The sequence below is a fragment of the Xyrauchen texanus genome, chromosome 14 (assembly GCF_025860055.1).
Source record: "Xyrauchen texanus isolate HMW12.3.18 chromosome 14, RBS_HiC_50CHRs, whole genome shotgun sequence".
Lineage (NCBI taxonomy): Eukaryota > Metazoa > Chordata > Actinopteri > Cypriniformes > Catostomidae > Xyrauchen > Xyrauchen texanus.
Window position 1 is genome coordinate 18,125,368 of NC_068289.1, and position 27,349 is coordinate 18,152,716.

At 41.2% G+C, this 27,349-nt stretch overlaps 1 protein-coding gene across 2 annotated transcripts in view; it reads right to left on the reverse strand.

Annotated features, from left to right (window-relative positions):
* LOC127654896 (dedicator of cytokinesis protein 9-like) overlaps positions 1–27,349 on the reverse strand; it is a 145,080-nt gene that overhangs the window by 100,066 nt on the left and 17,665 nt on the right. Inside the window, exon 2 of one of the 2 annotated variants that reach the window (XM_052142442.1) lies at positions 286–477. The exons of the other annotated variant lie outside the window; for it this stretch is intronic. Coding sequence (XP_051998402.1) covers positions 286–477 — 192 coding nt within the window. The remainder of the gene's footprint in view (positions 1–285; positions 478–27,349) is intronic. 2 annotated transcript variants of the gene reach the window in all.

Below are 27,349 nucleotides of genomic sequence, written 5' to 3' on the forward strand. Positions count from 1 at the left end.
AGTACATACTAAGTACATTGTAACAAATGCTGAAGAACATTGTAAAGACACCTAATATAAAGTGGGTCCAAAATGTGTTTTAAAACATTGATCAAAAAAGTTTATCAAAGTTGATTGACAAAAAGTTAACTTGCTTATCAATCACTGCAAAGTTGACTATTAAACATAATATTAACTATACTCATTTCTTTTATCACATTGACAATGGTAGTAAAATTTGAAGAAAAAAGCATCTGTCTGTCATCATATGTCCTCAAATGTGTGAATGGTGACGGTGGCACTAACCTTCCCTTGTGGACGAATGCCATCCTGCTCTTCCTCCAGGACAGGCGCATATTTAAACTGCTGAGGAGACTCAATCACCAACTCTTTCTTGGGTACTTTTCCCGTCCTGCCCTGCATCATTACAGTAAACCTCTTCCTCTGAAATAAACCCTTTAAATCCACAACTCTCCGGTTGAATCTCCAGTTCAAAGCCTGCAGAGAGGCAGGAATCTCAGCATGTCCACCGGTCTGTCCTCACTCCAAAACACACACTCACACACTGGACAGCAGCCTCACCTCACGCTCTGACTGAACACAGCACACCTCCTACACAGTGCTATTCTGCCGGTGGGAGTCACCGCGAACGCACACGCACACACACACACACACTCCTCCCCCGAGTCAAATGGCCTCATGGGATCCACCTGCACACTAATGACAGTGTCCCACCAGACACACACACACACACACACACACACACATGCACACACACACACACGCGCACACACACACACGCGCACACACACACACACGCGCACACACACACACGCGCACACACACACACGCGCACACACACACACACACACATTCCATGACAAAGACACCCAAATGAAAGCTTTATCACTTAAGTGTTATCTTTCAAAGCTTGTGAGACTTAATGGATTTCTCAGTTGTTGAGCTGAGTCATTGTTCCCAGTATCAACTTTGTTTCAAATGTTTCCCATAAAGTTCCTTATGGAGAAATAAAATGAAACACAAATGAGACAATTGTTGAATTACAGTTAGATTCTAGAGCTATACAAAGAATGTGCATAACGTAGTTCAGGAAAGAGGCCTTTGGAGAATTTGAGTTTGTATTCAAATCTCTGACTTTTGTTTGCAAACTTTTGCAAATCTGAGCACAGTTTGAGACGCTGTCTCTTCTGAAACTCAAGAGGAGACTTCTGAGAAGCAAAAGTGTCTAATTGCTCTTCCTTTAAATCACACTGCTAGAAGGGAGAAACAATTAAGTTTAGGGCTGGGTATGGATACAGATTTCCCAATTCGATCTGATTCTGATTCACAAGCTCTCGATTAGATATCAGTTCATATGGGTATATTTCATTTAAAATGTTCATTTTGCTTACATGTGAAATACATTTTCTCCCAGCTAATGCTGTTAATTATTCAGGGAACCTTCTAAGTTACAAAAGTATATTTTACAATATTTTATTTGTATTTTCATCATTTTGGTCACATTTTAGCATTTTAAAAATTTACAAATCCATGTTTTCCATTGATAAATATGATATTATATTTCTTTTATTTGTAATATACAACAGTTTGTTCTGGTCCTCGAATCTGACTGGACGAAAGTTTCCATGAGCACTGATGGTCTCACACCATCAACACTTGGACGCTTCACTGTGTGTATCACTCTGCTTGTGTTCCTGCCATTCTAAACTAAAGTGTATGCGCAGTGCAGATGTGTTAAGAGCCATCTGTCTCTTTACATTTCATTTTGTGACATTACATATTTTAGCCAGCAGTTGGAGGCAAATGACCCTTTTTTGTGTAATAGGAGACAGCTGGTGACGTGAGGCGAGTCAGTATCACTCAGTGTTTATATTCAACAGCGCTCCGTGATCGCTCATATTAGTACTACACTACTAAAGCTAGGAAATAGTTTTAAACGGCTTTAAACAAACAACTCAAGGCTCATCACAGCGGAGACAACAGACTGATTAATTACATAAACTCAAGACGCTTACCTCTTACTGGACTTTACACATTGGAGAGGACAAATTTGTGGAGGACATTGCGGTTTCTATAGTGAATGACAATGCATTTCCCCAAAATACCATTATCATCAGAAAGCTGACTAACAGACTATAGCGTCATTAACAGGTGATCGCACACACTTCATATCTCTCTCACACGTTAGAAATAGCCCAAGCCATGATACTAGTTCTAAAGTGACGTATTTAAGAGGCTTAGAGGCATAATTTGGTTTGAACCAGCAACAGCAGATTCTGATCCATGGCGTAAGAAAGTAGTTCCATGCATGTTTTTTGTTATCGTACTCCGTTTTTCCAAAATTTCTTTAAATTGACTTGTTCAATGAACTGTTGTATATAAGCAATATCACACTCACAATCGTGCTATATGGCCTTAAATCAGCACTGCTGTGAATACTACAGATTGAAACTCCACACACTCGGGGAATTGCCACAGGAGAATTTGCTCCAGGCTCAAGAATGTCAAAGCTGGCTGTATAATAGGGGCACTAGACTATGGGAATTTACACCGGGAGATAAAGTCCTTGTATTTCTCCCCACATCGAGCTCTAAATTACTCGACAAGTGGCAATGGCCATTTGAGGTCACATGGTGAGTTGGGGAAATCGATTATGAGGTGAGGCTCAGACAGAGCACGTCAGATTTACCACCTCAACCTCCTAAAATCAAGGAGAGAGGCGGTTCCCACAACTTTGGCGGAGGTTCCGGAGAGGGAGAAGCTCGGGCCAGAGGTGAATGGGGAATTCACTGAATGTGGTTACTTGTGGAGACCACCTCTCGCCATCCCAAGTCACGGAGGTAGCCAGGTTGCAAGGAGAGTTTGCCGACGTATTCTCACCTCTCCCCAGTCGTACGAATCTCATAGAGCACCATATCGAATGAGTAGTATAAAGTAGTCAAAAAAAAGAAGTGGTATGGGAAGATTTGAGGCCATGCTAGATATTGGGGTAATAGAAGAACAGCCAGTGACTGGGCCAGATTGGTGATTCTGGTTTCTAAGGGCAATCTCTCAGTCTGGTTTTGTGTTGATTATAGAAAAGTCAAAGCTGTGTCTAAATTTGATGCCTCGGATTGATGAACCACTGTTGGGCGCAGCTCACTTTTATTCAACACTGGATTTGACTAAGGGATATTGACAAATCCCCTTAACTCCCATGTCCCGTGAAAAGACAGCATTTTCCACACTGTTCGGATTACACCAATTTGTGACCCTTCCTTTGTTTTTTCGGGGCCCGGCTACATTTCAGCGGCTCGTGGATAGAATTCTCAGATCGCAGGTAGCTTGCACCGCTGTAAAATCAAGACGATTTTATTTTCAGTAATGATTGGCAGCGGCACCTGCGGCATCTAAGGGCTGTCCTGAGGTTATTGAGATGGGTGGGACTCACAACAAACCCAAAAGAAATGCGCAATTGGGCAGGTGGAAGTATGGTATCTGTCATGGTATGGTATGGTCATGGGCAGGTGCGACCCCAAATAGATAAGACTGCAGCGATTGCGGCCTTCCCGAGACCTAAGACCAAATAGATAAGACTGCAGCGATTGCAGCCTTCCCGAGACCTAAGACCAAAAAGGAGGCGAGACAGTTCCTGGGGCTGGTTGGCTATTATCGTAGGTTTGTGTCTAACTATTCGACCATCACCAGCCTGCTGCATGATCTGACTGAAAAGAGGGCACCAGATCCATTCCAGTGGAAGGAGCCATGTCAGCAGGAGTTCACACGGGTGAAAGCTGCACTTTGCGGTGGGCCATTATTGCACTCTCCTGACTTCTCTCTCCCTTTTTCCTTGCAGACAGATGGGTCGGACAGGGGGTTGGGAGCGGTACTGTCCGAGATGGTGGAGGGGAAGGAGCACCCTGTGTTTTATATTAGTCAGAAGCTCTCACTGAGGGAGACTAGGTACAGCACAATTGAGAAGGTGTATTTGACCATCAAGTAGGCGGTCCTCACCATCCGGTACTCTGTTTGACAAATTTCACCCTCTGTTCAGACCACGCAACGCTTCAGTGGCTCCATCGCATGGAGTAGGCCAATGCAGCGATCACCCGTTGATACCTCACTCTTCTGCCTTTTAAGTTTGAGGTGGTCCACAAGCTAGGGGCATGGATGGCGGTAGCGGATTTCCTCTGCAGAAATGGGTGGGGGGGGGACAGAGTCAGGCGATATGGGTATGTGGAGATGGGCCATGGCTGAGCGACGTCTGTGGAGAGCGAGGGTGGGAGAAGAAGAGCAGTAAGGATTGACACCTTTGGGAAATTATCTCGAACAACTGTTTTGTGTTGCAGTGAGAACTGGAGAGAGATAAGGGCAGTCTAGACCGCCGGAGGGGGAGAGATCCAAGCTTGAAGCGGTGTGTGTGTTGTGCTGAAAAGAAAACCGCATGTGTGTACGCTGAAAAGTATTGTTAATAAAGAATTATATGGAGCTGACCCATGCTTCCTCCTTTCCAACAGAGCAAGAGATCTTTCATAACATGTACTTCTTACTGTAAACTATTGTTAAAATTTTGGTGAAAAACAATAATTGGGCATTTCCAGAAGTCCCTGCATGACCAATCACATTTTATTATATTTTATGGGAATAGTTATGTTTCTTGTACAGTTGAAGTCAGAAGTTTACATACACCTTAGCCAAATTTTAATTCAAATCTAAACTCAGTTTTTCACAATTACTGACATTAATCTTACAAAACATTCCCTGTCTTAGGTCAGTTAGAATCACTACTTTATTTTAAGAATGTGAAATGTCAGGGCCTGGGTAGCTCAGCGAGTATTAACGCTGACTACCACCCCTGGAATCGCAAGTTCGAATCCAGGGTGTGCGGAGTGACTCCAGCCAGGTCTCCTAAGCAACCAAATTGGCCCAATTGCTAGGGAGGGTAGGTTCTTGATCTCAATGGGGTGCGTGGTAAGTTGTGTGTGGATCGCGGAGAATAGCATGAGCCTCCATATGCTTGGAGTCTCTGCGGTGTCATGCACAATGAGCAATGTAATAAGATGCACGGATTGACTGTCTCAGAAGTGGAGGCAACTGAGACTTGTCCTCCACCACCCGGATTGAGTAACTGCACCACCACGAGGACCTAGTAAGTAGTGGGAATTGGGCATACCAAACTGGGGAGAAAAGGGGATAGAAAAAAAAATGAATGTGAAATGTCAGAATAATAGAAGAGAGAATTATTTATTTCAGCTTTTATTTATTTCATCACATTCCCAGTGGGTAAGAAGTTTACATACACTTTGTTAGTATTTGGTTGCATTGCTTTAAATTGTTTATCTTAGGTCAAATGTTTTGGGTAGCCTTCTACATGATTCTCACAATAAGTTTCTGGAATTGTGGCCCATTCCTCCAGACAGAACTGGTGTAACCGAGTCAGGTTAGTAGGTCTCCTTGCTTGCACATAATTTTTCAGTTCTGCCCACAAATTTTCTATTGGATTGAGGTCAGGGCTTTGTGTTGGCCACTCCAATACAATGACTTTGTTTTACTTAAGCCATTTTGCCACAGCTTTGGAGGTATGCTTGGGGTCATTGTCCATTTGGAAAACCTATTTGCGACCAAGCTTTAACTTCCTTGCTGATGTCTTGAGATGTTGCTTCAATATATCCACATCATTTTCCTTCACCATGATGACATCTATTTTGTGAAGTGCACCAGTCCCCCCTGCAGCAAATCACCCCCACAATATGATGCTGCCACCCCCATTCTTCACGGTTGGGATGGTGTTCTTCGGCTTGCAAGCCTTACCCTTTTTTACTCCAAACAAAACAATGGATAAAGATGGCCAAACAGTTCAAATTTTGTTTCATCAAACCAGAGGACATTTCTCCAAAAAGTAAGAACTTTGTCCCCATGTGCACTTGTAAACTCTAGTCTGGCTTTTTTATGGTGGTTTTGGAGCAGTGGCTTCTTTCTTGCCAAGCAGCCTTTCAGGTTATGTCGATATAGGACTCATTTTACTGTGGATATAGATACTTGTATTCCTCTTTCCTCCAGCATGTTCACATGGTCATTTGCCATTGTTCTGGGATTTATTTGCACCAAACTGCATTTATCTCTAGGAGACAGAATGAGTCTCCTTCATGAGTGGTGTGATGGCTGTGTGGTGCAATGGCATTTATACCTGCACCACACAGCACTCACAAATACAGAGGAAGTAGTTTTAATTTATTAAGTATTTAATACACTGACTGGAGTTCCAAAAATATTTTATATATAAACAAATTTTTATTGATTTTCCAGAAAACTTTAATATATTGTGATATATATAGTTATCGTGAAATAAAATGTTGGTCATCTTGCCCACCCCTATAGTGTAGTTAATGTTTATTGCATTATTTTAGTGTCACTTGTGTTACCCTGATTGCGTTTGTGTGAGTAACACTGTGTACTGTGTCTATATTATTTTATATTGCTACTGTAAGGGTGACTCATGATGAACTATGTCATCTTCTGGACTTTTGGATTTACTACAGTGATTAACAATACCCTATAAAGTGAAAAGCAAACTTATAGTTTCAGAAGTTTAGTATATCAAGTTTATATCATTTAATAATATAAACAGTAGAGAACAGTCAAATATACAGGCATAAAAATTATATCCCTTAAAAACATGAAATATGGTCACCATATTTTTTACAGTAAATTTCTGTCATATGGACTACTTGTGTGGTATTTTTATTGTGCTTTCTCTCCCGTCTTAGTGGGCACACCCTGTTTATTCATCTGCTAAGAGGGAATTCCACACACAAAAAAAACAAACCAAACACACTGTTAAGAGTCCACAAAAGGATGGTGTGTGTGTGTTATCTTTTACTATACGGAGACGTGAGGGGGGAAGGGTTAGAAACCAGCACAGCTGTGCTCACACACAAACACACACACAAAACACAGTTAGTGATTTTGCCGCTAAGCCGGTCATAAGCCCACACTTCCTCAATCATGCCTGGAGGACACAAGATTTGTGTGTGTGTGTGTGTGTGTGTGTGTGTGTGTGTGTGTGTGTGTGTGTGTGATTATACAGCAAGTGTGTGTAGATGAAAGGACAATATGACTTACTCCTCTTTTTTTATCCCTAGGGCAAGAAAGCATATGTGTGTATTTATCTGATATACGTGTGTGTGTGTGTATTTGGGCTAGTATGTCTAAGTGTTTTTATATCTTTATATGCAGTGATAGATAGAGGGAATGGGGGACCCATGAGAGTTGGAGGGTTATATTACCCATGAAGATTCTGGGATAGGGGGGTTTAGGTTAAGGCTGTTTTATTATATGATTATTGAACACACTCAACTTAAATTTTTATGCTCATCCAACTTTTCAGAAGCGATTAGAATGAGATAGTTTTCTGCCTAAAAGTTCTAGACATGTACAGATGGATTCTAACATGCTGTATACTTGATAATACAAGTATTATCAAGTATACAGCATGTTAGAATCCATTATAGAATTATCTTCGCCAAGAAAGCCCAGCAGCGTCTCTACTTTCTTCGAAGGCTGAGGAAAGCACATCTCCCACCCCCCATCCTCACTTCATTCTATAGAGGGACTATTGAGAGCATCCTGAGCAGCTGCATCACTGCCTGGTTTGGGACTTGCACCGCTTCGGGCCGCAAAGCCCTGCAGAGGATAGTGAGGACAGCTGAGAAGATCATTGGGGTCTCTCTTCCCTCCATCAAAGACATTTACAAAAAACACTGTATCCACAAAGCAACCAGCATTGTGGACGACCCCACACACCCCTCACACAAACTCTTTATCCTCCTGCCGTCTGGCAAGAGGTACCGAAGCATTCGGGCCCTCACGGCCAGACTGTGTAACAGCTTCTTCCCCCAAGCCATCAGACTCCTCAATACTGACTGGTTTGACACACACACATACACGTGTCCTGAGTTACACTTTAATTACTGTCACTTTATAACTGTCTGCTACCTAAATAACTGCTATGTGCATAGAACACTATCTTATAGTATGTTATGTTTACGTTTTTAGAAACTGTCATCTTTTTGCACTACTGTGTACTGGTCAGCGCTGTACTGTGTCTATTGCCCTGTTCATTGTCAGAAATTTATTGTACTGTCCCGTACTTTTTGCACATGTTTGCACGTGCACTTTATATAGGTAGGTATATATATATATAAGTATTTTATATAGTTATTTTATTTTGTTGTGTAGTCTCATGTGGTCCTGTGTTGGTCCTTTGTTGTTTTTATGTAGCACCATGGTCCTGGAGGAACGTTGTCTCGTTTTGCTGTGTACTGTACTAACTGTATATGGTTGAAACGACAATAAAAACCACTTGACTTGACTTGAGAATGTACGTTTGTTCACACTTTGTGTTATTACAATTCTCATGTTTACCTTTGTGCTAAACAGTTGCATTTATAACATACAGTAATGATCATGTGACTTAAGGTTCAAGAGACTCAGTCATTTACTGGTTGTTAATATGACAACATGTAGTTTAAAAAAAATTAATTTGTTATAATAAGTGAATAATAAAAAATATATATCTAAAATGGACTTTCAGGCAAAATAATAAATGCATCTTTAAAAAAAGAAATCTGACTGGCTGGTAATTTTTTCATCTATCAGCCACCGTGGCTGGTAGGCTAAAAAGTTAATTTCGAACACCGTTTTTGATGCTCTAACCACTTATTCCACTCAGCCCCGGTGTCAAACCCCTATGCAAGACGGTCACTGAAAATGCCCATTCATCTTCGTGGCAATACGTAGCATTAGAGTTCAAACATCTACAGTAACGTTTCAGTCTGACCTCTCACCAGAGGTGGGTAGTAACGTGCTACATTTACTTGAGTAACTTTTTGGGTAAAAAAAAAATTACTATGGGTAGGTTTTTAAAGTAGGTACTTTTTAATCTTAAATTTCTAATGATTTCTTTTTTACTTTTACTTCTTTACAATGTGTGGCATTACTGTCATAACATTACTGGGTTTAATTTTAATGTGTAATTTATTGAGATATTATTTAATGGGACTTTTATTCACATGGAATTCACACCTGTGCGCGAAGCTCTAATTCTAACGTGGGCTTTTCTGTGTAATCAGATGGTCATTTTCAGGGTGATAATGTAACTGGCCTTTAGTTTTTAAGTGTAAATTTTATACTTTTTCTTTTACAATTTTGCAGCATATCGGTGTGCTTTTCCTGCATCCCCCATGTCATAAGCAGCATTTATGCATTTACTCCACACCCTCGAGTGGTTACTGGAAACCATTGCTGCAACTTCAGGCAGATTAACTGTATAAATCCATGTAAACATCCAAGTTAAGTGTAAATCACTGCCATTCGCGTGATCGACAACTGGAGCATGAACAGACAGCATTTGTGCATGTGCACAGCGATGTGCGCGAGCGAACGTGTGAGATGTGCGGGCGTGAGGAAATCATATTACGAAGAAATCATATTGCAATTGTTCACACATTCACTATATAGTGAATGGCAGTTAGTGCACTATATCTCAGCAAGTGAACGAAATTAGTGAATTGGGACATCAGTGTCAGAGCTCTGGGGCTGTCGCAGAAACAACGTCACAAATTTTAAAATACTTGGGCCTTACTTGTTATTCTTATTAAATAATATATTAATACAATAAATCTTCATTCTATTTTAATATATATTCTGCGTTAAAATAAAGAGCATTTAGAGAGCAGCGGTACTGCTGTAGAGAACTAATGAAATAAATACTTGCAACACTGAAAACTGAAACTACACTGAAATAAGAATCCACACAGGACATTAAAAGCTATGAAATGGCAAAAGAAGGAATTAATGAAGCATGATCTTCAATGATGGCAGAATTTCCATTAGTAATAATAATTCTGTAGTACATGTTCAATGTATATTATGTAATGGAATGGGAGTAAACACCTATTATGTCATTTGTGAAAGTAATGAGTTACTCACTACTTGAGTACTCTTTTAATTGGATACTTTCTTACTCAAGTAATTATTTATGTTATTAATTTAACTTCTACCTTTGAGTATTTTTTTTATTTTTTTTTTTAAGTAATTGTACTTTTAATTGAGTACAGTTTTTGGCTACTCTACCCACCTCTGCCGCCTAACATCTACATCATACGTTGTGTGCACTGCCATGATTGTGTGTTCCATAATCAACATTGATGTAATTGGCAACCTCTTCCTGCCGGAATGGGAAAATATGAAGAGGGTGTAACTTGGAATGTGACAGAACACACACACTTCCAAGAATATGGATATTCAGTGCCGTTTCTTCTAAAGAACCCCAGAGAGCGAGCGAGTGTGCGCACACACACACACACAAAGAGAGAGAGAGAGAGAGAGAGAGAGAGAGAGAGAAGAGTGACAGCAGGCAGAACTGCCTTTTTTTAAACACTGTGCTTAAGCTCACTGTATGTTTGCTTATGTAAAGTGTGTCTGTGTGTTCTTTCTATCAATTGTCTATTAATTATGTATTGTTTTAGCCATTAAGTGGGAGTAAACTCTCCAGTTTGTGTTTTTGAATGATAAAGTTTATTACCTTAGAGTCATAGGTTTTTTTTAGGCCTTACTTTTTTAGACTTTCTTTCTTGGCCATCTGACTGTATATTTATTGCCCTGGGCACTTTCATGTAAAAAAAAAAAAAAATAGTTTTAAATTTGTTGTGGTCCCCCTTGGACCAGTGGGGCTTAGAATCATTACCACCTTTCACCCCCATTATTTACGGTTCTGGATAGAATACTTTCACTGATAAAAGAGAACACAACTGCTGCCACCTGCAGGCAGGAAATCACACTGCAGATGTACTGTCAGATTTCTCGAACTAGCCTACTGTCTGAAAACCCAAATACACACACACTTATCAATGTCTATCACACCAGAGTTTTCAAAACACAGTAAAATCTCTAAAACAAGTGTTAACAGATGGCAAAAAAACACCCCAAACACTCATTCTGATTAGGAAAATAAACTCTGTGTATCTCTTAACATTTTGGTCAAATTCATTACCTCCGTTCATTCAAAACAGATTTATGAGTGTCATTCATTCATTACTATTAATCTGGAGATCACTGAATCATCAGTCGCTCATCAGCTATAGGAATGTGTGTTTTGGGGGGGTGGGGGGTGCAAATCTCTGCGTGTTTGGGGTCAAACAAAACCAAATATAAGCCCAAACACTCTCTCCACCTGCTTTCTCACTCACACTCACACACTACTCAAATCAAGGTTCAACTTATGTATTAGACTCAAACATTACAGTTGGCTGTTTAGCGCTACATAGCTGAAGTCATAAGTTTACATACACAAAATACATTTAAACTCAGTTTTTCACAATTCCTGACATTTAATCGTTGAAAACATTCCCTGTCTTATGTCAGTTAGGGTCACTACTTTATTTTAAGAAAGAGAAATGTCAGAATAATAGTAGAGAGAATGATTTATTTCAGCTTTTATATCTTTCATCACATTCTCAGTGGGTCAGAAGTTTACATACACTTTGTTGTTATTTCGGAGCATTGCCTTTAAATTGTTTAACTTGAGTCAAAGTTTTGGGTAGCCTTGCACAAGCTTCTCACAATAAGTTGCTGGAATTTTGGCCCATTCCTCCAGACAGAACTGGTGTAACCGAGTCAGCTTTTTAGGCCTCCTTGCTTGCACATGCTTTTTCAGTTCTGCCCACAAATTTTCTGTCTGATTGAAGTCAGGGCTTTGTGTTGGCCACTCCAATACCTTGACTTTGTTGTCCTTAAGCCGTTTTGCCACAAGTTGAGGTATGCTTGGGGTCATTGCACATTTGGAATACCTATTTGCGACCAAGCTTTAACTTCTTGGCTGATGTCTTGAGATGTTGCTTCAATATATCCACATAATTTTCCTTCATCATGATGCAATCTATTTTGTGAAGTGCACCAGTCAAGAAAGCATCCCCACAATATGATGCAGCCACCCCCATTTTTCACGGTTGGGATGAGTTCTTCGGCTTGCAAGCCTCACCCTTTTTCCTCCAAACATAATGACGGTTACATTTTTGTTTCATCAGACCAGAGGACATTTCTACAAAAAGTAAGATATTTGTCCCAATGTGCACTTGCAAACTGTATTCTGGCTTTTTTTTTTATAGCGGTTTTGGAGCAGTAGCTTCATCTTAGCTATCCTCTCGAAGCATTTGCTGATGATGGGGGTCAGAGCAACAGGACGCCAGCCATTTAAGCAAGTGATTGTGGCTTGCTTTGGTACAGGCACAATGGTTGATGTTTTAAAGCATGTGGGGACTACAGACAGGGAGAGGGACAGATTGAAAATGTCCGTAAAAACACCAGCCAGTTGATTCGCGCACGCTCTGATGACGCGGCCCGGAATGCCGTCTGGACCCGCAGCTTTACGGATGTTCACCCGTCGGAAGGATCGGGTTACATCCACAACAGAGACGGAGAGTGAATCAGCCTCTGTAGCGTCAGCCGCGAGTGCTCTCTCCGCGAGGGCGGTGGTGTAGTCCTCGAAACGAGCATAAAATGTATTAAGTTCATCCGGGAGAGATGCAGCGGTGTTCATGGCGGAGACTTTATTCCGTTTGTAGTCCGTGATTGTGTTAATTCCCTGCCACATACTTCTGGAGTCAGTGATGTTGAACTGACCTTCAAGTTTGTGCCTGTACTGGCTTCACTGATGGTGTTACGGAGGGCATAACTGGCTTGTTTACGCTCCTCCGTGTTAGAAGAATTAAAAGTGGAGGTCCGCGCAGTGCCGCACGAACCTCGCCGTTAACCCATGGTTTCTGGTTGGGGTATATCCGTATAGTTTTGGTCGGAACAACGTCCTCTACGCACTTCCTGATGAAACACGTTACGCTGTCAGCGTAAACCTCGATGTCGTCATCAGAGGCGGACCGGAACATCTCCCAGTCCGCGTGATCAAAACAGTCTTGTAGCGCAGAGTCTGATTGGTCCGACCAGCACTGGATCGTTCTGAGGGTGGGTGCTTCCCGTTTTAGTTTCTGCCTGTAAGCAGGTAGAAGTAGAACGGAAGAATGGTCCGATTTGCCAAATGGGGGGCGGGGGAGGGATTTGTAGCCATCCCGGAAAGGAGAGTAACAATGGTCTAAAACCCGGTCCCCTCGTATGTTGAACTTTATGTGTTGGTGGTATTTTGGAGCGATTGTTTTGAAGTTGGCTTTGTTAAAGTCCCCGGCAACAATGAACGCAGCCTCAGGGTGTGCGGTTTCCTGCTCACTTATACTCCCATGCAGTTCCCCGAGTGCCCGGTCTGTGTCGGCTTGTGGGGGGGGTGTACACAGCTGTGATGATGACCGCTGTGAATTCCCTCGGCAGCCAGAATGGTCGACACAGAAGCATGAGATATTCCAGATCAGGAGAGCAGAAACCTTGATGAAATGTACGTTCCTCTGATCACACCATGATTTGTTGATCATAAAACACACACCACCACCTCTGCTTTTACCGGAGAGGTCTTTTGCTCTGTCCGCTCGGTGCACGGAAAAGCCTGTGATTTCGATGGCCGAGTCTGGAATCTCCGCAGCCAGCCAGGTTTCTGTAAGGCAGATAACACAGCAATCTCTCGTCTCTCGTTGGAAAGAGATCCGCGCTCTCAGCTCGCAAAGCTTGTTGTCCAGAGACTGAACATTTGCCAGTAGTATACTGGGTAGCGGGGGTCGATTTGCACGACGTCTTACTCTGATGAGAACGCCGGCTCGTTTTCCTCTTTTCCTTCTGCGTTTCCGCGGCCGAGCAGCCCAGACAAAGGGCTCCGCCGGCGTGTTTGTAAACAGCGGGTCGGCATTAAGGAATTTGATGTCCGGTTTTCGATGTGTAATTGTAGAACCAATGTCCAAAAGCGTTTGTCTTTCGTAAACAATAAGGCAGACAACATCCAAGACAAAAAAACAAAGAACTGTAAACAAAACAAACAATAAACCGCAGTGTTGTAACGGAGCTCGCAACGCAGCAACCATACTCGGCGCCATCTTGAGTCCGAAGAATGTTTGTACAGATGAATGTGGTACATTGGCTGATTTCTTTTGATGTTCCCATGATGTCAAGCAAAGAGGCACAGAGTTTGAAGGTAGGCCTTAAAATACATCCACAGGTACACCTCCAATTCAGTATACTCCAGTCAGAAGCTAATTGGCTAATTGTCTAAAGGCTTAACATAATTTTCTGGAATTTTCCAAGCTGCTTAAAAGCCACAGTTAACAATGTATGTAAACTTCTGACCCACTGAAATTGTGAAACAATCTGTCTGTAAACAATTGTTGGAAAAAATTACTCATGTCATGCCCAAAGAAGATGTCCAAAACTATATTTTATACTATATTATAGTTTGCTAATGTTAAATCTGTGGAGTGGTTTAATGACTTCATGCTAAGCGCATGCAAGCTTACAGTTGAAGTTAGAACTCCACTCATCTGTTAGAAACCACAGGACTGTTCTCTCAAACACCCTGTAAGGAATCAAACCTCACAGGCTCAGAGACAATATGACAAAAAAAGAGACAATATGAGAATAAATGAAGATACAAATCGAGAAAAGACATAAGGAGAGAAGATGAGAAAATGAGAAAAGACTAGACAAGAATAGACAAAAAGAGACGAGATGAGAAGAGATGAAACAAGAAAGGGACGAGAAGAGAACAGGCGAGAAGATGAGACAAGAAGAGAACAGAAGAGAAGTTAAGACAAGACGAGACAGGAACAAGGAGAGAATAAACGAGACAGAATGGGAAGATGAGGTTAAAAGATAATAAGACAAGAATGTAGACGAAAAGCAAAAAGAGACAAGATGAGATGAAAATAGACAAGAGAACAGATGAGACAAGTTAAGATAAGTAGAGACTAAACAAGAGACGAGACGGAGAATAGATGAGAGAATTCAAGATGACAGGACAAAACAAGGATAGAATAGACAAGAATCAATGAGACAAAAAGAAGATAATAAAAGAAAAGATAATAGCCAAGAGAAGAATGCACACAAGATGAAATGAGAAGATGAGAACAGACGAGACGAGAGTCAAGATAAGAGACAAAATGAAGAAAAGAGACAAGAGAAGAGAATAGATGAGAAGACAAGATATGACGAGACAGGACAAGAAAAGGAGAGAAGAGACAAGACGAGACAAGATAAGAGGCGAAACAACAAGAGACAAAATAACAAGAGATGAGAATAAACGAGGAGCAGTCAAGACAAGATGAGACAGGACAAGACAATAAGAGAATAGAATAGAGATGCACCGATCGACCGGCCAGGGACCGGAATTAGCCGATTTTCCGCATGCTCGGCCCGGATCGGTGACCGACCGGTCAGCCTCACGTCTTTCAGATTCAAAGCCGGTCCGTTTTGTTGCCAGCGGTGCAGGCAATAACGTCACAGCCGCACGTAAACATGTCATTGGCGTGGAAGATCTTCACTGTGTGAGTGAAGAATACATAAAGTTCGCCAAAGTAAACTGTGGGGGAACCACCACAATAACTTTTGGATCAACAAACCTAATTAGACATTTATAACACCATCACCCAGCTGAAAATGCCCATTTTAAAAAAGAAGCTAAAAAGTGAAAGCGGCTAAAGCTAGCCAGAGCTCAGAGCCAGTCACAAGTCAGCAGCCTCTCCTATCATTCCTTGGTAAGAGCAACGAAAATACCAAAGCAATTACGAGGAAAATTATGGAATTCATGGCCCTGGATGACCAGCCGTTCTCCATAGTTGAGGACAGAGGGATCAGAAATCGGATACATTTCCTCGATACAGAGTATGAGGTACTTTCCGACGTCGCGTTGCCAGAGTTGTTTAATCTCGTGTCATGTCACACACGCAACCTGTTATCTGTCAACATTTGGGTACACAAATCCGGGAGAAGGGAAGTGGGGTGCTGGATGGCAGAGGCAGGCTAAATACATACAAATTGTGACGTTGTTGATTTAATGTGCTGAGTAACGTAATTTTTCCCACCGTGTCCGATATTAAAATCAGCGCGACACGTATTGCAAAAGGCGTGGGCATTGTCGATATGGCTTCGGGATATGAAATTCAATTCTTCCATCCAGCTGTTGTTAAATTTGCATGTATATTTTGCTTTTTTCACCGGAGCACCAGCTGAGTGTTCTCCTCCCATCTACCAGTGATGCTTGATTTAACATCCCGCATCTACTGCCAGCGCAGATATCAACAGCGCAACTGGGTTGTAGGTTGCCAGATTGAGGCAAGACATGATTTGTAATGTGTATGTTGTGTCGATTGTGTGAGTAGGATGCGTTTCATTCAAGATCTGGCAACTGGACCACCTTGGAAAAATATATTGATGTGATTATTCATATAACGTGGTTTGGGCCACACAAATTACGGTAGTTTTTTTGGGAGAAATAACAAAACGGGAGACTCCCGGGAAAAATGGGAGTGTTGACAAGTATGAAGTTACAAGCCGTTCCCGAAGAAGTGCTCAGTTTTACAACTGATATTTGGACATCTAACATAAGTTTTTCAGATCTTTGGAATTGTTTTGTTAGACGAGTAATAAAGAGAAAAAGGTCCATTTATAAAAAGTGGAAAATTACATCTGTTATATAAAGCAACTTATTTGCAGTTAATTGTTATTTCTACCTCTTTCCAGTCACAGAGCACTTTATTTTGAGAGTTGTTTAAGTGAGAGAAGATCCTGTAACTTAGTGCAGTTTGGGGGAAATTGTAATGTTTAATAATTTATTTTATTATGAAAATAAAATTTAGCATTGAAGAAAGGTAGATTTTGTTTGTATATGTGGTCAGTAATAGTTCTTAGAAAGAAAATCGGTATCGGCAGGTCACAATTGCAAAAAAATCGGAAATCACAATCAGCCAAGAAAATTGCAATAGGTGCATCTCTAGAATAGACGAGACAAAAAGAGAAGATAACAGATGAGACACGAATGAAGTCGAGACGAGAAAAGAAAAGTTGAAACGACGAGATAAGAGAATAGACGAGAAGAGAATACGAGAACAGACTAGACAAGAGACGAGATGAAACAATAAGAGACGTGAATAGATGAGAAGTCAAGACAAGATTAGACAGGACAAGACAAGGAGATAATAGATGAGACATAAAGAGAAGACATATAATTGACAAAATGAGAAGATGAGAAGATAACAGATGAGACAAGAATGAAGTCGAGATGAGACAACAAAGATGAGGTGAGAAGAGACAAAACAAGATGAGACAATAAGAGAATAGATGAAACAAGATGAGATTTGACAAGAATGGAGATGAGAAAAGAGACAAGAAGAGAAGGGAGGACTGAAATATAGATTTGTGAAGAGAACATTCAAGGAGATAAGAGAAGGTTTAACTTTAGAAGAGACCAGACGGGACAAGAACAATAGAGAAAATTTGATTTGAGAACATTTATGAAAAATAAAGTCAAAATGTGAAGAACATTTATTATGAGTGATTGAGCTAAAGCACAGGCTAATCAAAACCCTGTGAGCTACATAACACAAGAGAGGTGACACCGATCAAAGGTTATCACATCAATAGTGACCTCACATCTGTTCACACACACACAAACACACGGAAGACTGTTCACATATACAGCAGAGCCGCCTGGCAGAAAAACTGCGCCCCATGGACATACACACCCTTCCTGTGCTGGAAACACATTCAGTGGGACATGAATCACATGGCCCAGTTTGTAAAGCTGTCTGTTTCCGGTGTCATTCAGTGGAAATAAAGCTGCCCAAAACATCAAACAACCTTATCTCCAAAACACCAAACACACGTGGGAGCCCAAAAAGCAACATCTCATATTTGTTAATTGTGCAGGTTCTCAATAGGTGAGTCAAGTCAAGTAATTTTTGTTTGTATAGCACCTCACACAACACACATCTTTTCAAAGCAGCTTTAAAAAAAATCATGCATTAACAGAAAATGAAACCGTAATATCTATATAGTCTTAGAATCATCATTGTGTAGTTTGATTAAACACTGTTATGAAGTGTGTACAAAAATAAGTCATTAAATAATAATTGTATTTAGAAACCCAGTGAGCTTGCCCTAGGGCAAGGAACACAAAACTCCATAAAATGGCAGAGTGCGTGTAGTTGATTTGTGTTATTGCGCTTTTGGTCTCAGTTATTCAGTTTATTGGCATCAAACATGGTGCATGACAGATTTAACTTATTTATCCTGTCTGAGGAATACTTAAGTATCAAACATAGACATTATCGCTAGTTTAAAATCATTGAGAGGAACTTTTACTGTTATAACAAACCTCACCCTCAGACGTGTCGCCTGTGGACTGTTCAAAGACTGTGTGGTGTATTTTGTGAATACAGGGTACCCACACTTTTTGTCCAATTAATTTCTATAACCTTTCCTTGAACTTCCCAGTCATTCATGACTACTAGATAAAGTTTATCGAGATTGCTGGGGCAGATATCCTTATGTATGTCAAGTAGTTTTGGGAATCGAGAACGGTCTAAATAATGATTTTCATGACTTTCGGTTCTGTAAACTGTGCAGTGCAATAGCTGCACCTGAAATTGCATACTGTCAGAGTATGTACCGTTTTAATGAAGGACACACTTCTTGGCGAGTTAAAACAGTATGTTCTTTAGGTATACTTGCAAGTAGTATGAATATATTTGGGACAAACTCAACATTGTCCATACATTGTCCTGTGACCTGAATATATGACACAACAACAAAAGCAAATAAAAAAGAAAATTATAATAAAAAGAAATCTGCTCTGATGTTTTTTAAAAAGCACCATGAAAAAAATTCCTTGGTATATGTATGCACTCACGGAGCACTTTATTAGGAACACTATGTTCCTAATAAAGTGCCCAATCCAACTCAAGTTTTGGCATGTTGTACATGCTAGTCTGCTCACTACAATTGTACTGAGTTGTTATCAGAGTTACCGTAGCCTTTCTGTCAGCTCAATCCAGTCTGGCCATTATCTGTTGACCTCTCCATCAACAAGGCATTTCCATCCGCAGAACTGTCACTCACTGGAGTATTGTTTTTTGACACAAACTCTAGAGACTGTTGTGTGTGAAAATCTCAGGAGATCAGCAGTTGCAGAAATACTCAAACCAGCCCAACAATCATGCAATGGTCTAAATCACTGAAATCACCATTTTGATGGTTGATGTGAACATTAACTGAAGCTCCTGTCCTGTATCTGCATGATTTTATGCATTGCACTGCTGCCACACGATTGGCTGATTAGATAATCACATGAACAAGTAGGTGTTCAGGTGTTCCTAATAAAGTGCTCTGAGTGTAAATCACTTACAGCTTAAAAGAGTCGCTCAACTCAGTTTTCCACAGTTTTTTTTAAATCCAGTGTTTTGAACATGACACCTCCTCAGCTGGCATTATGGGATAGTCGTGTGCAGTCGATCTGCACTTCAGAATCTCACCGGCTCTTTTAGGTCATCCAGGTATTCCTCACTTACTAATTTATGAATACTGAGTATTTGGACATACTACTCCACTGGCATACTGTTTTTGGTATAGTAGGGTGTAATGAGAAGGAGGGTGTGGCCAGGCCATGATGGAGCACAGCCAGTGCTGAATCAGCTGATCAGCGGGAGAGCGAGAAAGGGGGAACCGGAGATGCGGATTCGAGAGAGAGATGCACACGGCCGCACTGCATGTGTGTCTGTTTGTTTATGTTTTATGTTGTTTTAAGTTCATTTATATCATTAAACCTTTATGTTGACTGTTCAGCCGGTTCCTGCCGGCTCCTTGCCCATCCTTTAACTGTTACATAGGGAAGTATGGATATTTGGAATCAGCGCTTGAGAGAGCTGCTCGTCCCATTGCAAGTCACTCACAAGAGAAGTTCTAAACCAAAAAATCTAAAACAAATGACACAACATGTACAGTATCCTAGAAATGTCCCTTAGATTATACATTGATTTGATACTTTTGAAAATGTTGATAAAGTGGAATAAGAGTTCTAGTAGAAACTAGAATTTGCTGAGAGCATGTTAAAAAAAAAAATATCTGAGTAAACAAAACTTCAGATTTACCTGTACATGTCACTTAATTATATTAAAGCAAAATGTGGTTAGCCATTGTGCATGTCTGTTAGATTACCTCATCTTGTTTAAACAGGTTGTAAAGATTAAGCTACAATACGTAACAGACTTTAAGGTCTGGCTCTGCAAAACTATGGTATAACCCACATCATAAAACAACCCAAATCTCTCAGAAACCAAAAGCTGTATCTGACAGATCTAAACACTGTGAGCATGGAGTTGATCAGATGGGTGTTGGAAGTTCAGCATTGCAGAGAGCTGACATAATGCATTTTATTTTATTTTCCAAAAAGCTGTGGTCAGGTCTCCACCTAAAGATAAATCTCCAAGAATGAAGGATGGATGTTACATAACGTGGTGAGTTTTTTTGAAAGCATATTCCATCAATAATAAATTAAAGCAAATCACACAGAGAAACAACAATATACCCACAAAACATACAAACTCTCCTCAACACTCTCACATACACACAGTGGAATGTTAGGTATTCGATCTAACTGGTGGAGAGAGAGATTTAAGTTGATTTAAGCTACTGAAATTCAAAGCACTGCCCCCAGTGGCTGCAGATGGAAATGTTTTTGAATGAATGGGCACATGTGAGCTCTAGTTTTGAGGTGAAATGTCTACAGTGGCACCAAAAGCAGGCTTTTAGAATTTTTTGTTGTAAATGATGTAATACAGTCAACAGGAAGGCATACTTTATTAACTAAAGGGAAAATACAAGTGTTCACCCTATATGCATTTTGCAGCAGCGCAGCATGACGCAACATAATGTTTGCCAGCCCCAGTCAGCTGTGTGCTTTCTACACTGCAAAAGAGACCCCACCACACACACAAACAAACAAAAATGCACATACTAAGTGATGTTACTGCATAACACACGTGTCAAACTCGCTTAATTTCAAGTGAGCTAATTTCTGAAACGCAAGATAGCAGGGGATCGCAATGGTTCACTGACCAATCAGTTAGCGCTTTCCTCGTGAATATTAATGAGCCTTCCCCAGTCATCTGTAGGTTTGAGTGCATTTCGCCCTTTTCGAAATCGGAATGAAACAGCGCTGAATGGATCAATTTTCAACACTGCTCAATGGACAGAGTAGTGCAAGCACAGGGTAGGTGTGGTAATTCGTGGACTGGACTCCAACAGACTATTATAAATGCACCAGTGAACCAGTGAGATGTGCGGCGGGATTGTGAAATTGTTTTTTCATTACAAAAATGCCACAGTTCTTTATATAGAAACCATGCATGGTTTTACCTATTGTTACAATGGTCTTATTACAAAAATAATTCTTATAACCATGGATACTATTGAAGAAATATGGTCTATTTTCATAATTATTATGGACCAAGTGATCAGTTTTCCATCTGTGTAAAATCTGTACTCATGTAATGCCCTCTGATTGTAGGAAAATGTTAATTGTTTTGTACGCCTTCAAAAATTTCAAGGTATGATTTTAATTTAATTGGTAGGAACCTGATGAAAGTAATCTATAAAGACCCAACTTAGTCATACTGTCAGAATATTTAAATTTAGCCCTTTACAAATTAGGTGTTAATTTTTCCCACACAGATGTTACTGTTGTTAATATCATAATTTTCATCGGCATCCCAACCTCAAAATCAATGCTTTACTGTCAAATGTGCATTTCAGTGCACATTACATGTAATATTATTTGCATGGGTGCTACCAAAATAGGTGCTGGTGCCACTTTTTCAATGGGCCCATTGAGGGCACAAATAAACCTTCCCCCATGTTTTAAGCTATTCCTAAACCAACGCAGGTTAAAACGGGTCTGGAGTTGCGGGCTTATGGACATGCACAACAGCACCACAGCTGAAAAACATCGTAGGGTAAACACCGTACAACCTCCAAAAAAAAAAAATATATATATACCTGTTTTTTTTTTATCATCTCACCATTGTTTATTTGAATGTGACTACTTCCTGGTTTGCATGGGACCAGAACCGTGCCTCGGAGGTTGCTTGTGCAACACAACATCAATAGCGCCACAGGGAGAGGTGAACGCATATGAATTGATGAATAAATGACTAATGGAGGATGTCACTTGTAGGCAGAATGGTGTTGATTTAAGGTATATGAACATCTGGAAGCAATATGTCAATTTCCCATGTGATCGTGTTGTTTGGGTCATATCTAGATGCCAGAATATCACATAGACTTGGGGATGGGCCCCGTTTACTTGGGCCCATAAGTAACCACCTAAGAAAGTATACCCTAGAAACCCCATAACAATGCGTTATCAACCAAGAATAGCAAGTGCATAGCAACACCCCATCAACCACCCACACCACCCTATCATTGTGGCAGGGCGACAGTCAAGCAGCACTCACATCTTCTTGAGAATCAAAACTGTTTATGTAAAAAGAATGATGACTCATCCATGAACACCGAGCTCCAAAGCCTCCTCTCTAAAAGACTATAGGGGCAGCACTCCGTGTTCCCCCTCTTGTAAGCAGGAATTCACAAAAAGCAAACACTCACAGAGTAAACATTGACAGTAGTGAGAGTAGTCCTGAAAACAAACTCAGAAGGACATTAAAAATAGAAAGACAAAAACAGTGAGCAACACATAGCATAGCAGATACTGTATTTGATCATTCAGTCTCATCGGTCTAACTGACATGTATTGCAAACAGATAAACACACATTTTCTGCATAAAAATCAAGACAGGAAGAACAGACTGCTGAGAGATGTGAGTGAAGTAACTCCTGCAGTGAGTTTAAAGGTGAAGGTGAATTTTTGTGACACTAACAGCATCAAGTACAACTTAAAAAATTATGACAACCTGTTTTCCCAATCACACACTGCATATGCCATTGGTCAAACAAACCGAAACGAACACACGGCAAATCAGCATTTTAGTTCCCAAATAAATATTTGGACCAATGTATAGAATTCTGGACAACCGCCACCATGCAGTGAATGTTCATGCCATGAATATTGTCTGTACTGTGTCTTTGACGTAATATCAAGAGTACAAGTTCTTGTGTGAACAACACAAGATCTCACATGAATGTGAACAACCTTCTCTAATGCACCTAAATGTACAAAAGAGAGCTATGGGAGAAGTCAAATTCCCAACGTTGTGTCGATGTAGTGACACTAGGGGTCACTCTTGGGAGCCCCAAACACCACCAATCTTTGAGAAAAGGCCAATGAGAATTGGCAAGTGGAATTTGCATGCCACTCCCCCGGACATACAGGTATAAAAGGAGCTGGAACGCGGCCACTCATTCAGATTTTTTCTTCGGAGATTAGCGGTTGTGTATCAGCAAGCTGAATCCTACTTGCCAGTCCATTCACCTCTAAAAGGAAGATGCGTATTCTGTTGGATATATGGCGCATTCCAGCTGCTTTCTCTCCTTCTGCACAATCAGTGCAGTGTATGCCTCTGGGAACTTCGACAGGGCTAAGAGAGTATATATTCCTGACAAGAAAGTATATTTTCTGTATTAGAGCAAAACACATTGACGTGAACGTCTTTTTCAAGATACTTTCCATCTTTTTTTAGTTCCTGGATGCGGTCGTTATCTCTCCGCCTTCGACGGCCACGCGCGCCTCTTCATGTGTCAGCGATCACATTGAGCCAGCGTTCGTGGATGGTTGAAGTTCTCATTGCGAGAACATGACCATGGCAACATTGCGGTCGAGGCTTTTCCTTCTGAAATGGTTTCAGAGGCTCCTGGGGCATATGAGACCACTCCAGCACTGGCTTCAGACTCTAGTCACGAGATGGAAACGGTGGCCTGGCGCACATCACATGGCCACCTCTTCAGCAAGCATCCAGGTGCGTTGTGGTTATGACAGATGCCTCTAAGCTAGGCTAGGGTGTTGTGTGCAACAGGCATGGAGTCGCTGGTTCCTGGACAGGAAGCTCTGCTCGCCCTGAGGATGCTTTTGCTGTTGATCCTCTGGTATTTCCTGATAAGAGCCCCCACCCCCCGGACAGACACGCTGGCATACAGCTGGCCCCGGGGGCTGTGCAAATACGCGTTCTCCCCAGTGAGCCTACTTGCACAGACCCTGTGATAGGTCAGGGAGGACGAGGAACAAGTCATACTTTCTCGTGGTCCCCATACTTGCCCACCCAGAATTGGTTCTCGGACCTCATGCTCCTCGTGACAGCGCCTAGCAGCAAATTCCCCTGAGGAAGGACCTCCTCTCTCAGGGACGGGGCACCTGTGCTCAGACCTCTGGAATCTCCATGTCTGGCCTCTCGACGGCCCGTGGAAGATTTTATTGGCCTACCACTGGAATTGGTAGACACGGTCACTCAGGACAAAGCTTCTGCAGGTCAGTGCTTTCCTTCCTGCAGAAGACGCTGGAAGGGCGGCTGTCCCCCTCCACTTTGAAGGTTTATGTGGCCCCTATAGTGGCACACCACGACACTGTGGACGTCAAGTCCTTGAGGAAGCACGACTCGATCATCAGGATCCTCAGAGGTGCCCGGAGGCTGAATCCTCCTAGGCCACGCCTCTTCCCCTCATGGGATGTCTCTGTGGTTCTCCTGGGCCGTCAGTTCCTACAGTCAGTCGAGCTGAAAGCCCTCTCCTTAAAGACGGCCACACACACACACACACACACACACACACACACACACACACACACACACACACACACACACACACACACACACACACACACACACACACACACACACAACTGTGCAAAAGACACTTGTAAAAATGTTGCTTAGTGAGGATGCCTTCAAAATGAATGCTATAAATAGTTTTAATTTATCAATTAATATCATACAAAGTCCAGTGAACATAAAAAAGCCAAATCAATATTTGGTGTGGCCACCTTTGCCTTTAACAGCACCAATTCTCCTAGGTACACCTGGACACAGTTTTTCTTGGTTTTTGGGGATGTTCCAAGCTTCTTGGAGAATTCACCACAGTTCTTGAATCTATTTAGGCTGTCTCAATTACTTCTGTCTCTTCGTGTAATCCCATACTAACTCAATGTTCAGCGGGGGGCTTTGTGGGGGCAATGCCATCTCTTGCAATGCACCCTGTTATTCTTTTCTATTATATTCTATTTGCAAAAGTAATGTTTGGGAGTCTAAAATGTATTTTTCCTATTGACTATAAAGCTGAAGAGATATCTTCATCTTAAGACAAATGTTTATGTGAACCATCTTAAGTGACTAAAACTTTTGCACAATACTGCATATATGTATTGAGTTTAACTATTATATTAAAAAAACATTAAAATAACAGAAAATAATATGCAAAATATATTTTTTTTTATCAAGAATCTTTCTGAAGAGTCTCTGATATTTGTAAAGCCTTCCAATAAAGCAGACATGACGTATTATGTCGCTTTTCCACTGCATGTTACGGTTCGACTCGCCTATACTCGCTTTACTTTTCTATTGCCTTTTAGTGCCGCCTCAATGTGGGTGGGATTATAGGCTGATCGTCATAGTTGCGCCAACTCTTCTGGCGTGACATCATCTTAAATGCGACACAAAACAATAAACAATAACACGACCCCTAGCTGTTAGTTACTCATTGTGCGGCATAAAGCAGTTGTTGTATGGTAATTTTACACAAGTGTATCAGTTAAATTGGCCTGGTTGCTTTAGAAGCAAGCTTTCCAGTAGCTGTCAACTAAATAAAGTGAAGCTTTCAAGCAGAATATAGAGTTAACGTACCATTCTCCATCGTGGACTCCAGCCATGGCTGAGTCTAGGGCACTCTCCCTCCTATTGCTCGCCGTTCTAGATAGCGTCCATTTGGTAGAACCACTTCCACTTTGCCTGGATGGTTCTGTAATCACTTTTACATATTTTTGGTAATTTTCCCTACACTGTTGGTAGGTACGGTGGTAGCCATGTGCAGCCAACAGCTGAGACACTTCCTGAAGACTTTTTCAATTTGTTCGTTGCTAATGAGAGGAACGTCTGCACCTTGTTTATTGACCATGGCGTGGTTTCGCGCACAGCCATTTCTTTTTACAATTCGAAAGTCGCGCAGGCAAACGATACTGCTATCGTTGTAGCTAACTTTAAAACTACCGGGTTGATGTCTCATGCCGTGGCGCAGGTAGTGACGATTCTCTCGGACTGATCAGTGATCTGCAGGGTTTTCATGTCACATTTAGTATCGGCTCGGCTCGCTTCGAACCTCAACCGAGGTGGTACTAAAAAAAGTACCAGGCATTACCCACAGTGGAAAACCCCCAAAAAGCGAGCGGAGTCGATTTGTACTGTGCAGTGGAAAAGCCCCATTAGACTGTAATTACAATGGAATGGTTTCTGAGACCACCAAATTCAAATCCTTCAGTTTCAGGGGCCAAACCCAAAAGATGACAATACAATGAGCAATATTTAAAGTTTAGGATTTACATAGACAGGATCAGTTGATGCACCACAACCTTTATGTGTTGTTTGTCATGATATTTTAGCTAATGACAGCATGTGACCTGCTATATTCCACACACACCAAGCATGCGGAGGTAGCTGGAAAACCTGCTGAGTTTTTCCAAAGAAAACTTAAAGCCTTTCAAGGTCAATTAGTTGTCTGAAAAAAAAGGGGGAAAAAAAAGAAAGAAAAAAAGAAAAAGGGGGGTAAGAGGCCCAACCACCCATAACATTTGGTTATGTCAAGTCACAAACAGACTAAGGGAGCTTGGTTTGGACGTGCCTGTTATGGTGCCCCGGCGTACTCTTTAGAGGAAACCTCAATGGAGCCTAGAAGCTTAACTACGGGGGTTGGGTGTCGCTGGCGGCGGTGAGGGGGAATCGGATTATTGAATAGAAGAGAGGTGTCGGTGTCTGTGTGGGGAGGGGGGTGGAGTTGTCTGTGGGTTGTGCTCACTGGCAGTTGTGGATCAGCCCCCTGACCTAGAGTTTAGAGCAGGTACGGTGACATTATTGACTGACCTAAATGTATTGTTATTTTATTATTATAGATTGCTAGAGCTAATGCTCCTATTATTGTCATGAATTATATAAATATTATAAATATTATCATTGATACTATCACCACTAATATTAATATATTGCTGTTGTTGTTGTGATTGTTGGGGTGATTAATACCCTCACTAAAACTATACTGATACTACCGGACTGCCCCTATCTATACTTGCGTCACAGAAAGGATCTCATGTGCCTACATACACCACTTTATCGATGACTGTGTTGGGCTGTTTTGTATTTCGTTGTTTTTGTTTTGTTTTTGTGCTTTTTCTCTCTTCTGTATTGTATATGTATCTCACTACCATGTATGTGTTACTCTTTTATTTTTATTTTTTTTCAAA